This window comes from Seriola aureovittata, chromosome 8 (genome assembly GCF_021018895.1).
Source record: "Seriola aureovittata isolate HTS-2021-v1 ecotype China chromosome 8, ASM2101889v1, whole genome shotgun sequence".
NCBI lineage: Eukaryota > Metazoa > Chordata > Actinopteri > Carangiformes > Carangidae > Seriola > Seriola aureovittata.
The window spans coordinates 7,806,952-7,820,778 of NC_079371.1; the positions used below are offsets into that span (position 1 = coordinate 7,806,952).

The following is a 13,827-nucleotide window of genomic DNA, read 5'->3' on the forward strand; positions in this document are numbered from 1 at the left end:
TTATAACAGGTTATGTATTAGAGTCTAACAGACCTCGCCTAATAAAGAGAAAATGTATTTTGTAAATGCACAGTTGATATAACAAGAAATACTGCATGTTCTTATTTGGTGTGACAGACGACTGCAGCCGAGCTAGCGACTGTGCTAATTAGCAGTAAAGACAAACTACAGTTGAGGATGATGGGAATGTCATTAATGCAGGTATGTGATCATAAAACAAAAAAGTATTGATGGTCATGACGCTGAATAAAAATGAAAGGGATCACCAAAGTTAGAACAGTTCGTTCTGAGGGGGACATGAATGTCTGTCGTTAGGGTTCCTCCCCTGGGCACTTTGGATACCCGAGCACACTTTCATGTCGATCCATACCATAGATGTTGAGACATTTCATTTAGCCTTTTTCAGTGTTTCTGCACGGTTCACCAGATTAAATTTAAGACCCTTACAGACCTTTTTGACACCACACTGAATGTAATTTAACACCTGTTTCACAATCCTACTGGCCAAAGTATGAACTTATGATGGGAAACCAGCTGGGACAATAGGGACTACAATTATTTATTATTATATCACATTTTTTATATACTTCCCAGCAGTATATAATAATAATATTATTATATAACAATTCTAATGATATATTTGATTCAATTAATTAATGTGACCTCGAAAAAAATTATTCTTTCTCTTTTCAACAACTGAAGGAAAATTAATCAGAAACTACTTTAATAATTAATCTTTCAAGTCCTTTTTTTATGCAAATATTTCCCCTTGAAATGTAAATATTTGTTGTTTTTATGGTCATATACAATAGTAAATATATGCATGTAGATGGACTGATGGATGTACAAAACAAGAAATAATACAGGAGGCGAAAGATAATATTCAAGACTTTTGTGAATTAAAAATTAAATAAGAATTTTAATACCTTCTATGGCCTTTTTTTTTTTTTGGGGGGAAACAAAATTCAAAGGCTTTAAAGACTTTTAAAGAGCTGTAGATACCCTGATTTTACAAACACAGCAATGAACAAGTCAAAACAAGACAAAAACACAACAGCTAACCGTCTGTCTTCAAACTAGTGTCGGTAAATAGTCCGGTTAGTTCATTGACCCCCGTGACCTCCGGGTCAACTTGCATATCTGCCTTCGTTCCAGTAATAGCTGGAGTGGGAGTCAGACCTCTGTGCACCGTTACAGGTTATAAAAAGCACGTTGTCGACCAAAGTCGAATGGACAGTTTGAGCCGTCACAGCAGTTCACTCAGCAGAGGGAACGTTAAGTTTACAACCGTTAACCTTTGTGTTGAGTTCTGTCACAAGACGAACTCATGCTCTTCAACTCCACAGCGTCTGTTCAAAGAACGACAGTGATACAAAACAAGAACGAAACTTTATTTAATTTGTTCCCCGCTTGTGTTGAACAAGCTCATCATGTCACATTCTTCATCAGATGGAGACAAGCTTCAAGCAAGCAAGTCAGAGGTGCACAACAGAAAAGGCACGAAACTGCTGGGGGGGGGGGTGATCGAATGAAGAAAACTGAGGATCATATAAATGAAATGGTGTGACGTTTACTCGTCGTCTCCGTACTTGAACTGCTCATGCTGTTCATGTTCCTGCACCATCACATGGAGGGTGGTGCAGGGATCTCACTCTAACCCATGTTTAGTTGCTGAATCCAGAGCAAATGACGTTACATTCAATCAAACTTGATTCCTGGTGACTGATGTAGTTTTAAATTTAACCCAGGTCTGAGACTCACTACTCTATTGCCAAAATTTGCAATATGTTAAACTTTTAAAATGACATAAGATGATAAAGGAACAAAGCTATGATTAATTAAGCAAATACTCACATGTAAATCTTTTAGGAGAAGTGTGAAAATAAAAGTCTTAAATCTTCGAACGTGACAGAAACATAAAGACATAACCTCAAAAATTTCCAAAAAACCTGGTCCCAAAGTGTCTTGATAAGTTAGTGTCCCTTTCATCAAGCCTTAATTAAGTGACTATGTGCAACAGTTTCATTTAGTTTGTTAATACATGTTACGTGATGGTTAAAGAAATATGAAAACAGTGGCGTCTGGGATTCGGGTGACAACAGTGGATCTATTAGCTTGCTCATACATTCACGTCATCAATGTCATTCATTCTATACAAGAGAGTAATTTACACGTATACTATTATACAGCACGGAAAGCGAGAGGGAAAAGCCTCTCTCTCTGGAGGGGGGAGGGCTCTGAGGGGAGGAGGTGGACGGCTACTCACAGCCATAAAATTTAATTTTTTAAAACATGCAGTCTATAATCAAACGATGCAATATCGATCATAAATGTCTTGGTACTTGATTCAGTCATTGCCATCAAAGCAAAACAAAGGAAACCAGTGGGGTGGTTGCTGGGATAAATTTTAAACTGGGTACGAGAAATAAGCTGAAGGTTATTTTTAGGGAGACGCTGCCTCACGGGAAACAGAAAAAAGCTCAAATTTGAGATGCTTTTGATGCACTGACCGGCAGGAAAGTGGTCAGGAAGGTGCTTTTAAGAGATGTGAGGGTTGGAAAGGTGTGAGAGGCAGAAAGCAGCTGGGTTGGATTATACAGACTGGTAGCCAGTGCGACTCTTCCTCCGGCCAATCAGGTAAGAGATAAGCACAAGGATGATTAGGAAGCTGAGCGCCACACCCACTGCAATGGGCACCAAAAAGCTCAAATCAGAGTCCAGGAAGCATTCCTCAGCTGACAGACAGAAAGAGGAGACAGAGACAGCAGGTTAGTGGTTCAGTCAGCAGAAAACACGACTCAGGAGAAGGACACAGAGGGTTAGACAGAGAGGGAAAGCGGCAAGACAGCAGATCAGAAACCTACAAAAAGTGGAATCAACAATTTAATAAATGTCGATTAGAGGAAAGGGTTATTAAATATTCCAAAAGCACAGAAAGGAAATCACTCAAGTGGACATGACTTATTATTCTCTATGAGCAATAAAGGAACAGGCCAATATCTTGGGAAATACACAAAATCATTTTTAGCTGAGAGTAAAAAGAGAAGAGCTTCACTCTCTTCGTTCAATATGACACTACAACCATCGGCCAGTTAAGCTTATCTTAGCATAAAGACTGGTGACAGACAGGAAACAGCTGGCATGGCTCCGTCCAAAGGTAACAACATCTGCCTGCCAGCACTTCTGAAGCTCACTAACATGTTGCATCTCGTTTGTTTAAACCGTACAAAAATTCAAGTGTAAAAGTGCACAGAAACACAGGTAATTAAACACTGAGATCTGACAGATATACCATGATTTAATTAAATAAAGTTCTGCAGTAAGACGACCTGTATAGCAGCCATTAATAGTTTTATAGCAAACAACTGTAGCTAGTGTGTGTGTCTGTTCTCCAGGAAGCCCTGAGGACCAGCGCAAGGATCACATGATGCAAACCAGCACCAAAATGACAGTGTCTGTAAAACGGTGAATACATTTTTTTCGGAGCATCAAAAACAACAAATTATTCTCAATATCATCAGATTTTTATCCATTTGGTACGATAACAATTTTGAAAATCGATCTGAGTCGTTTCATTAATAAATAGTCCGAACCCAAAAGCTCAAACATTTAATTTTTACACAGCTGTTTTCATCTGGATTAAACAAAGAAGTGTATTTCCCAAAAGGTTGAACTCTTCCTTTACGAATACAGTCAGGCAGTCAACAGCACTGAACACTACATGGAAACATTAATACAACACATGTTGGTAACTTTTCACAATTAGTTAAAGGCAGCGAGGTAAACAGGCAGCGATTCACTGACTATCCTTTGTATAGGATAAAGATCTGAATTTAACTAGAAAGACTCGTAGCCGGTGGCCATGTTTCTCTTTCTCCCGATGAAATAGGCCAGAAGAACGATAAGAATGAGTACAAGCAGGGCAACTCCGACAGCTATGGGAACAAGGAAGCTCTCCCCATCGGCCTGGCAATCCTCAGCTAGACGAGAGTGAAGAGAGCAGAGAGGTGAATATTTTAGAAGAAGACTTCAAAACAAACAAAAAAAAAAAAAAGTGGTTAATGTGTAGACAGCAGGAAAAGAGAAGTAGCCTGCTAACCAAGAATTTAATGCACAAACAGCAACATAGAACCATTTTGAAAAAGGAATAAACATTTACTCAAGTGTCCAGGACAGTATTGCATTTTTATTTCCATAAATCTTAAAATACTAAAAAAAAAAAAAGCCCCACTTCAATCTGACACACAATTTGAAACCCAATTTATTCTACGTGAGAAAATGGAGATGAAGTCCGCAGTCATTTGTATCCACATATAACACACATTAACTGATCATTAAACAAGATGGTCTTGCAGCACAAATTCCCTTTGCTGAACAGGTGTGTGTGCAATGTTCTCAACTGGACACAGGGAATAAAATAATGAGCCTAATGACACCGCGTTACAGAAATGGCATCTTAACAGTGTTAGTGTGTTAATGAATGTACAAAACAGAAAGTTATCACTGAGAAAGGCACAACTGTCGCTATGAAGAACTGGAAAGAAGATTTATTGAGAACCAGGGATATTACATAACCACAAACATTTAAACTGGTGCTGCAAAACCATCTTTGTAATTAAGGCGACTGAGTTTGTACAAAGCTGAAATACACAAGACGGCAGCAGTCACAAGCAAAAGTCAAATCTCATGTTTGATTTAGAGCCATTATCCATACACACATACAATATCCTGGGAAAAGCTGATTTTATAAGCAACTTAAAAATGCACAAGTTTCTAGTCTTTTTCATCTTCAGTGGAGTTTGCTGTCTGCTTCGCTCCAGAGTCAAACAGTACGCAGCAACTCTACACAACTACTACCGTGTGTCACATTGGCTTTTTCTATTATTACAAAAATACACATGCTGGGGCTTGCCTACATCCCTGACACCGCTTCACTGAGACCTACACTGGTTCAGAGAGTTAAAAAGGCCCTGAAAAGCCATTTTCATCATCTTACGGTGAGTGACTGCGTCCTACATGGAAATACAATTTTCTGCCAAGAGTTTTGTCTATTTCACATGAGATTATTTCATTTATTTCATTGCACTAATCTGGATTTTCTAATTTACAGTTGTGGGTTTTGTTGGCTTAAGCACTCCCACACAGTGCTGAAGAGGCAGATCAGCTGAGATTGTAGAGGAATGGTTTCATATTTTTGGAACTGCTCTTATTTACTTTCTTCATAGGAGGATTGATACCACTCTCCTGTCAGTATACTGAACATGAAGCTACTCGTCAGCCTAGCTGTTTCCCCCATTTCTCTGATTCTTGCTTGATCGGTCACCAATATTTTCAGGGTCTTTAACGTTCCCTGATCCAGCTGCAGCCCTCAGAGCTCAGGCCAAGCCCAGGCCTATACACAGGTGAAATTATGTGACAACAGTCTCGACATAATGCAAAATATAAAGAGCGTCTTAGTGCATTTATATGTAAATATCCTCGTTTCAGAAACATCTGCACTGAAAGCGAACATCTACACAATGGTACTATCCCTTTACTAAACCTAATGCCAAAATATATTGTGGGTGGAAAAAAAAAAAAAAAATAGTTGACCTTTCTTGTCAGATTTATTCTCTGGTTGGAACATGTGCAAATGTAACAGACCTTTTAAAAGGCAGACATTTTGACATGGTTTAGCAGGAAAAGCACAGGTGTAATTAAGAACATTAACAATGGCTTCATTCCATGTAGTTCTGTCAGCTCCAGGGCCTTTACACAGCCAGCATTAAGGCCATTGCAGCTGCCAGGGCTTTTACTGCTTGATATATGTTCAAATGCCGTCTGTGAAAAGGGTCTATTAATGTTCAAGCATCGCAGCCTTTGATTTCACATTCTTAATATGATTGGAGCCACAAAATCAGGACAATAATTCCAATGTTTCTCCTGCTCTACAGGGGCAAACATGGGCTAAAGCATATTTCCTTTGACAACCCTCTAAATGGAGTAGACCTTCATCCTTTGTAATGAATTTCTTGGAGCAAAGCAAAGAGCTGATTTGCCATCTTCCTTTGATTTTTTTGTGAAGGGATTGCTGTTTAAATGCTGTGAAAAAATGATCATTCGTTTATATCTCAAAGTAAATAATTATGGGAATGAAAAGTCGGACCATAAAAAAGGAAGCAAAAAACTAAAATGTGCACAAAAATTAAATGATGACAAATGCAAACAAAAGGGGAATGTCTGCACGGCAAGTGCAGGATCCCACTGTAACAAACTTAAACTGTCACATATCTTATGCTAAAAATGTGTGAAAAATCCAGGGACTTTTGTAAATGTAGACGTCCTACAGTACCTGTATAACTCCAAGATCTCCATATGTTGCATTCTAAACCGCACTTTTCATATGACTGTGATTACTTGAAATAAAAAAAAAAGGGTTGTGTGGATCTTGCACTTGCTCAAAAAAAAAACAAAAAAAAAAACACAACAACAAAAAAAAAAAAACACACAACAAAAAATGAAAGACAAGACATCCAGAAAACAACAAAAAGGAACACAAACATTGGGGGTAGACAAGTTTGGTCCTTGAGAATTCTACCAAACCCTCGATCTTTACATGGATTTTTCTTATTCTTATTTCTTACTGTAGCATCATTAAAAGGTAACTGCAATTCAAAAATGTTCTGAGTGCATTTCATGTCTCATCATGACCAATGACGTCAATACCAACAGACAGTAAAATCTATTTTTCTGACAGTTTTCCCAGCAGATATTTTATTTTAGATTTTGATTTCAATAGATTTTAAAACCCAAGGACCAGGCTTGGGAGCCCCGTGATATTTCATGAATGATTTAAAGGGTCTGGTATCCAACATAAGTCTTTCTTCGACCAATCACGTAAGCGATCACTACAATGAGAATCAAGCCAGCCAGAGCAGCGCCAACAATGATTGGGATTAAGATGCTGGTGTCATCCAATGAACATTCATGGGCTGTAGATAAAAAGAGAGTCAGTCAACAGGTGGATCAGTGATTTTCTGATTAACAACAAGAGAGAGACAAGAGTGAAGCAGCAGAACAGCAGTTCACATTATCTTTAAAGACAGCTGAGCTTTCCGACTGCCCAAATACAACATTTAACCGTCTGTACTCTGAGGCTGTCACACAGCACTGTGCTCACTGAAGAGATTCTGTCGGACGAACTTTGGATGTTTCTGAACCGATCAGGAAAACAGACTTCCTTTTCATGAAGTTGATTCAATGTGCCACAGGCACAAAAAAACAAAAACCAGATGTCACTTGTTTTTCTGCTCTGCTTGATATGTATAAGTTGATCATCATTATTATTTATGCTATTGAATTGGACATAATGATTGTCACAAGTGTAAATCTTACACTTTTAACAAATAAAATAGATGTTTAGAATTTGAATAGACAAACAAATTTAAAGCATTAAGTTTTAAACATAAAAACAATCTTAAAATATTTTCTATCGGGAAAAGTAACTGCATTGCAAAGGACTATTTATTCCTATCTCGCACTGCATCGCCATTTCTATTCTCTTGTTCCGTCTTATGCTATTTTTTTTTCTTCTATTTTGTTTTACTTTAGCTTTCTGTGTCTTCTGTAAAGCACTTTGAAATGCCTTGTAGTTGAATAAACTTGCCTTATAATAACTACTAATAACTACAGTTATTATGAAAAAATGACCTTCAAACTAACATCCTGTCTGCACCAATCTTTAAAAATGACACCTAAGCCTTTTAGTGGCACAAACCCTAACAACACAATCCATTTTGTAGCTTCAAGCACAACAAAAATCATCAAGCTAATTTCATCCTGTAATGTCACGATTCAGAACAAAACCACTTTCCCGGACTCTTTAATATGAAACAGTTTGATCATGGCCTTGTCAACAGTGCAGGGTCTGTTTCAAGAGACGTTAAAGAATAACCTACCTGTACTGAAAACACCCTTTGCGACTCCAAAGGGCTGCACTCGTAGGTTGAAGGTGTAGAGGGTGAGCAAGCCGGTGATGGTGTAGTTCTGCTCCTTGTTACACATGTAGGAGCTGCCGAGAGCCGCCTCCCACAGACTCAGGTTGGTGTTCCCCTCAGAGAACTCCACACCTTCAAATAAAAACGCACAGATACGAAGAAAAACATAAACATTAGCTTTCTTCTGAGAGAGTGGTGCCTGGTCTTTGTGTCTTTGTGTGTGTGTGTGTGTGTGTGTGTGTGTAGAGATGTGATTCTTCAAATTACCAGAGCTCATCTTCGTGGTGAAGTTGAGAGCATGTAGACGGAATTTTGCTGTGTCCTGTTAAAAGAAAAATACAAGTTTAGAAGCAGAAGGATTTGATCATTTTGAACAAATGAAAACCTCGCCCTGGCAGCTATCTCAGCTACCAAAGGCAAAGCTAATCACAGCATCCAGACATCCAGGATGCAATCATTTCCTTTCAACCCCTAACCCTTTTTTTGGTGATGAGTGATACTGATATTTTACATTTATCCTTTTTGTTGCTTCCTGTCTAATTCTGTGAAGTTATATAATGTTAGTAATTATGCTGTGGTAAGTATTTATCCTTCTAATTCAGTGACTCCAAATCCAGGACACATGGAGAGATTGTTTTGCTCTGCAAATTTGAAAAAATTAGAACATATTTGTGTTTAGGAAGAAAATGAAGACACAGATCAGATTACAAAGTCGGTGTGAAGATGATCAACAAAAAAAGACAAGAGAGACTAACTTCAACCAGGCTTGAAAATACAATTGAAAGTTTCCACAAAACCTTCCCATCTAACAAATGGGTAGTTTAGCGGATCTGAAAGGGCAAGGTTGGGAATCACTGATTTAATTAACAAACAACTTTTTTTTTGTTATCACAATCCCTGTCGGCCATGTGTATCCCAACCCATCATCCTGTTTCATATGAAAATTTAAAGCAATTGTTCAAAATTTTGGATAAGACACCGCTTTCACATATGTATGTTAAACAGGTAGCTAGAGCCAGCAGCTGCTTCGCTTAGCTCAGGGGTAAACACTGACCTGTGTCTGTCAAAGTAATAAATGCACCTACCAACACCTCTAAAGCTCATTGATCAACATCTTATATCTCATTTGATTTGAGTTGTTGTTAATTGCTAAGCAGAGAGAGTTTGACTAGCTTTTTCATGATTCCAGTCTTAATGGTTAAGGAACCAGCTGACAACTGTTCCTTAAAAACTACATCTTAAACATATAAACACAAATGGATATTAACAACATATTGTCAAGGACTTACATTGGTGAAGGTGAACATGACGGTCATTGTGTTTGAGGTCAGCTGCAGCTCACTGCTGTTGACTCCGCATGTTCCAGAGACTTTGGTCACGTTGGGCTCGAGGTTCATCTCCTGATATTTCTGTGCCAGAGGGAAGAGAAGGGATTCAAATCAGCAGGGTCTGTGGAAGAACATCTGTACATCATCTGGAAAACATAAAGCTGTAAGAGGATTACAGCGTTATAATTCTGTGTTTATGAACATACCTCTCCTTGCTTGAAACCAATCCGCAGGCCAAAGTTGGCTAACAGACAGGCTGTGCTGTTACCAGACTTGATGCTGTAGTTCCCAGTGATGGGTGGGGGGAGGGTGGGGGTCGGGGTGGTGGTGGGAGGCGGGGCAGTGGAAGTAGAGTTTGTGACAGGAGCTGCAGTGGTTGTACTGGTGGCGTGAGTGGTGGGGGGAACAGGGGTCGTGGGTGTATCAGCTTTACAAGAGGTGACTACACAGGGAGAAAACAGACAGAAGAGATCATCCATATAAACCAGAAGAGAAATATTACAGCCAGGATGAGGTGTGTTGCTGCATGTACACTTACTCTTTTCACTCTTGCTGCCGTTACTGACAAAAGCTTGTATGAGCACGTTCCACAGTGTCATATTAACAAAATCAGCCCGTATCACGTCTTCACTCTTGCATGAGTAGCAGGTATCCACGCCCACATTTGTAATCTGAGGTTTCACGGTCACAGATACAGTTTCTAAAAGAGATTCAAACACACATCAGCATCAGTGCAATGCCCTTCATCCATGTGCATATTTTTTTTGTAGGCACTGTGAAGTGCAGAAGGTACCATTTGATAGAGAATCAGGGAACTGAGATGAGTCGCTGAGATTGAAGGAAACTGTGATGAAGTCTGCCTGGTACATTTTTCCACTCATGCTGAAGTTCATGCTGAAGGAGTGCCCGTCTCCGAAGTCAAGCTTCAGCAATGAGCTTATGTTGTCACATTTACTTGCACTTTTTGTGACATCATTGGGAAGTTCCATCTTGACTGTTTTATTCTGAAATGAGAGCAGAGTGTAAATTTATTCAACATGTATATATAAGTTTAATGTTTAATTGTTTAAGAGCAGACTCGACAGATTACAAGGAAAAAACCTTTTAGTGCCTGTAACAGACACATTGATGCTTAGCATAATTTTAATTTGTGAAAAAATACTTGCCTCCAAGCAAGTAACTTGTACTAAAGTATTTTAATTGTTCCCCTGTAGTGCTTGACAAAAATAATTATTCTTACAGAAAGTCAGAAAATTCTCAAAATTACAAATATTTCTGTGAGCTGCTTTCATCAGAACAACACAGGACATAACAATTGCAGGATATGCAACAGGAAAACTAACTGAAATGCTGAATAGCAAGAATCAATTTGCTTTGTCATGACACCCCTTATTTCCCCTTTCCATGTTGACATTTGTTTCCACAAGAGTTGTCTGACAGTCGCGCTTGTTGAGGTGGCCTGAGGAGAGCGAAGCTGCTTTGCTTTACCTCAATTTCAGAAGGATGCAGTGTAGGCTAATGTAAAGATACCCAAAACAGTTGGTTATAGAAGAACATCTGGTGGTCAGTGGGCCCAAGACCAGACACTCACCTCATTGCCCTTTGTTTCGTACGAGACTGAGAAGTTGACCATCAGATTAGCATAGAGGCATAACTTGTCCTTTGAGTCTGTGACATTCACCTCAACACCATGTGACACATGGAAGGCTGAAACACAAAGAAAAATTACATATTTTTTTTCTAAACCATATCATTATTACTAATAAAAGTTCATTTGGGATTTAATAAATAGAAAATCATGGACAGTTCATAAGAAGTCTGTCTGGTCCAATATGAGACTAATAACTCACATTTTTAGGTAAATGATCGGTAAAGCAGAATCACAATCCTCCAGCTGCCATTGTTTCATCTTCACAACAAATGTACCAAAATACTACTTGGAACAGTGAATTTCCCATTTTCCAAATGCTACAAATGTTGGCACAAGACCTTGATTTTAGGTAACTACTGTAAATAAGTGAACAGCAGCCAATTTCACTCTGTGAAATATCCCATACAACTACTTTAAGGCTGAAGATAGCCTAGTTTACCTGTCATACAAGTGCATTTATGAGCCATTTCCTATATATATATATAAGGACTGCATGACCTCAGGTTGACTGAAGTGGACAACTTAAACAGACAAACACTATACAATGTGACAGCAGAGAGGCCAAAGTCCATTCAGATTAAGAATATGGTTTTGACAGCATGGATTGTCGTCAACTCAGCAACTGTCTGCCACAACCCCAGGTAACATAAAACATATAACGCACATGAAATGAACTAAAACTCACGAGTGATGACCTAGCTATAAAAATACTGTATTCCTCAGGTCTCACGGAAAGTGATCACAGGTTCTGGTGCACTGCAACATTTTTTATTAACATTCTCAGTTAAAAAGAGATGTTGACATTTGCAACATTATACTTTAAAAAAAGAGTTTGTCAGTGATAAATGTATGTGTGTCCTGTTATATCTTGAAGATATAGTCCATTTTTTCAAGCATTGATAATATCGCAGTAGTAGTACTTGAGATAAAGGCCAGTTTCTCCATACAGTTTATTTTGTTGACAGCTGCAGTCCAGTTGTCCTTAGTTGGAGGGTTTGGCTGCAGCCATTTTGATGTGATGGCTTTCTTGATAGCAGCCAAGAGGATTTTAAAGAGATATTCATCCTGAGCCATTAATGTTCTGGGATTTTGCACAGGTATAATGTGACAAACTGTGACATACACAGTAGTGTAGTTTTTGGAGTTTTGTATCCAATTACACATTAGAGCTGAAACAACTATTTCTCCTGATCGACTTAGAAGTAAACTATTTTAGCATTTCATTCCCAGGCTGCATGGTAAAAACATTTGCAGTTGCAACATAGCTGAAATTCCCATGATTCGGTCACAGAATATGGTGTAATATTAAGTATGTTTCCATGCACATTAGTGTCCTGGTTTTGAGTATCCTGCATTGATCATATTTGGGATACATACACGCCACTATGTTCTGCAACAACAGAGAACATTAAGAATCGTACATAAGGTATTCAATGCCACAATAACCTGGTTGTTCATATGTGCAAAACTCTCGTCAGTACCAAGACCAGGATTCTCACATGCATGAGTACGCACTCTGTGTATTTGTCTGCTGAAGATGAACTCTCTCAGAAGAACTACCGCATTTCGAGCAAACTATAACATATATGAACAAAACTAGTTAACAACAGCGCAGCAAATAACTACATGTAACAGTAGCTTATATAAACAGAAGAATCTCCAGTTAATTCATCATTTAAAACGTTAATTTGGCAAGTGATATGGTTTATAGTGAGGGCTGTTTATAGTCATAATCTATTAATCTTTCTATGTACTTTTTGTGCATTTAAAGTCAGTTAGGTTGGCTAATTTGCTAAATCACATAACGCAAGCTCGAAGGTAATTCGTTCTAGCTGTACTGTCACGTGCTAACTTACTGTAAACCTAAGACGGCTGCCAATGCTATCTTGCTAATGCTAACTATTTCAGCCAGTTGACATAAGGCTTTTAATGATGTGAGAACGAGGTTTTAAACACGATGGGGTTTTAATCTTAAATAAAGTCTGTGTGGCTATCGTTAAACGACTCGAGGAGTTTAATATTTTATCATTAACTCGAACTTAAGCTTTCAAAACAAGTGCTACTCAATCGGTTACGCTAACAGCTAAGTTAGCTAACTGACCAACACAATATGAAATTACAGCAGTTTTAACATTCAAGCTAAATTGACAGTTATTTTTAATGTATAGTGTGGTTGTCATACGGTGGTATGAAAGGATAAATAGTAGTTAGATAGATGAATACGGCTTTTTGAGCTACACAAGACCGTTTGGCTGTGCCAGTTTTATCTTGTTGACGTAGGAAACAATTAGCAATCAAGCTAAGCTACATTAGCACAACATCACGACTGGACTGCTCCTCCTTTAACGAACAGCTGATGGTGCTTTTTAAGGCCTGTAAAGTAAATTCAGACACAACAGAGCTGCTTTATGCACATCAAAATTGAAGACCAGTGACTAAAAATAGATGCTCTTTAAATCTCTATTCAGCAGCATTTAGCCAGAGCCCAGCAGCACCAGGCCCGTAGAGTCCCATAAGTTTAATCGCGTCACTTCGCAGAAACGGACTGCCATTTTTTATTTTTTAAATCACTTTTCGCAGTTGATTCGTAGATTAATTAATGTGATGATACATACCGATCCCACAGGCAAGGAACAAGACAAATGCAGCATGTCGGGACATGGTCGCCAGGTAGTTTGGAGTGTCAGTTACCAGAGAGAAGGTGAAAAATGCCCGACAGGGACGCTCAGTTAGCGGTGTTTGAGCTGTAGCAGAGCCGCCGCCGACTGTACCAGGAAATGTAAGTCAGATGACAGGGACCAGTGTCAAAACCACGAAGAGGTGTGGACTACAGTCTATCTTTAATTCTCTCTCCCCCCTTTTACAGAGTTAA

General features: G+C 38.7%; 1 protein-coding gene across 3 annotated transcripts; it reads right to left on the reverse strand.

The window, feature by feature from the left end:
- Nucleotides 1-1,377: 1,377 nt before the first annotated feature.
- Nucleotides 1,378-13,740, reverse strand: lamp2 (lysosomal-associated membrane protein 2). 3 transcript variants are annotated; one of them, XM_056382032.1, is made up of 9 exons: nt 13,571-13,739; nt 10,896-11,011; nt 10,098-10,308; nt 9,843-10,004; nt 9,511-9,746; nt 9,266-9,385; nt 8,244-8,298; nt 7,938-8,108; nt 1,378-2,735 (listed from the first exon to the last, which is right to left on the reverse strand). In XM_056382032.1, the coding sequence occupies exons 1-9, from the start codon at nt 13,614-13,616 to the stop codon at nt 2,593-2,595; spliced, it is 1,260 nt and encodes a 419-aa protein (XP_056238007.1). In that variant the 5' UTR covers nt 13,617-13,739; the 3' UTR covers nt 1,378-2,592. The 3 variants fall into 3 exon arrangements, with proteins under 3 accessions (XP_056238007.1, XP_056238008.1, XP_056238010.1); XM_056382033.1 differs by lacking the exon at nt 1,378-2,735 and adding an exon at nt 2,871-3,980 and having other exon boundaries at nt 13,571-13,740; XM_056382035.1 differs by lacking the exon at nt 1,378-2,735 and adding an exon at nt 4,167-6,971 and having other exon boundaries at nt 13,571-13,740.
- Nucleotides 13,741-13,827: the final 87 nt, after the last annotated feature.

Bases quoted from the DNA above. Each gene is read 5' to 3' on its own strand.
- lamp2 (XM_056382032.1), bottom strand. From the start codon at position 13,616: ATGTCCCGACATGCTGCATTTGTCTTGTTCCTTGCCTGTGGGATCG. The intron at 10,005-10,097 runs GTACCTTCTGCA...AATCTCTTTTAG, and splicing joins CCCTGATTCTCTATCAAATG to AAACTGTATCTGTGACCGTG. The intron at 9,747-9,842 runs GTAAGTGTACAT...CTCCCTGTGTAG, and splicing joins CGGCAGCAAGAGTGAAAAGA to TCACCTCTTGTAAAGCTGAT.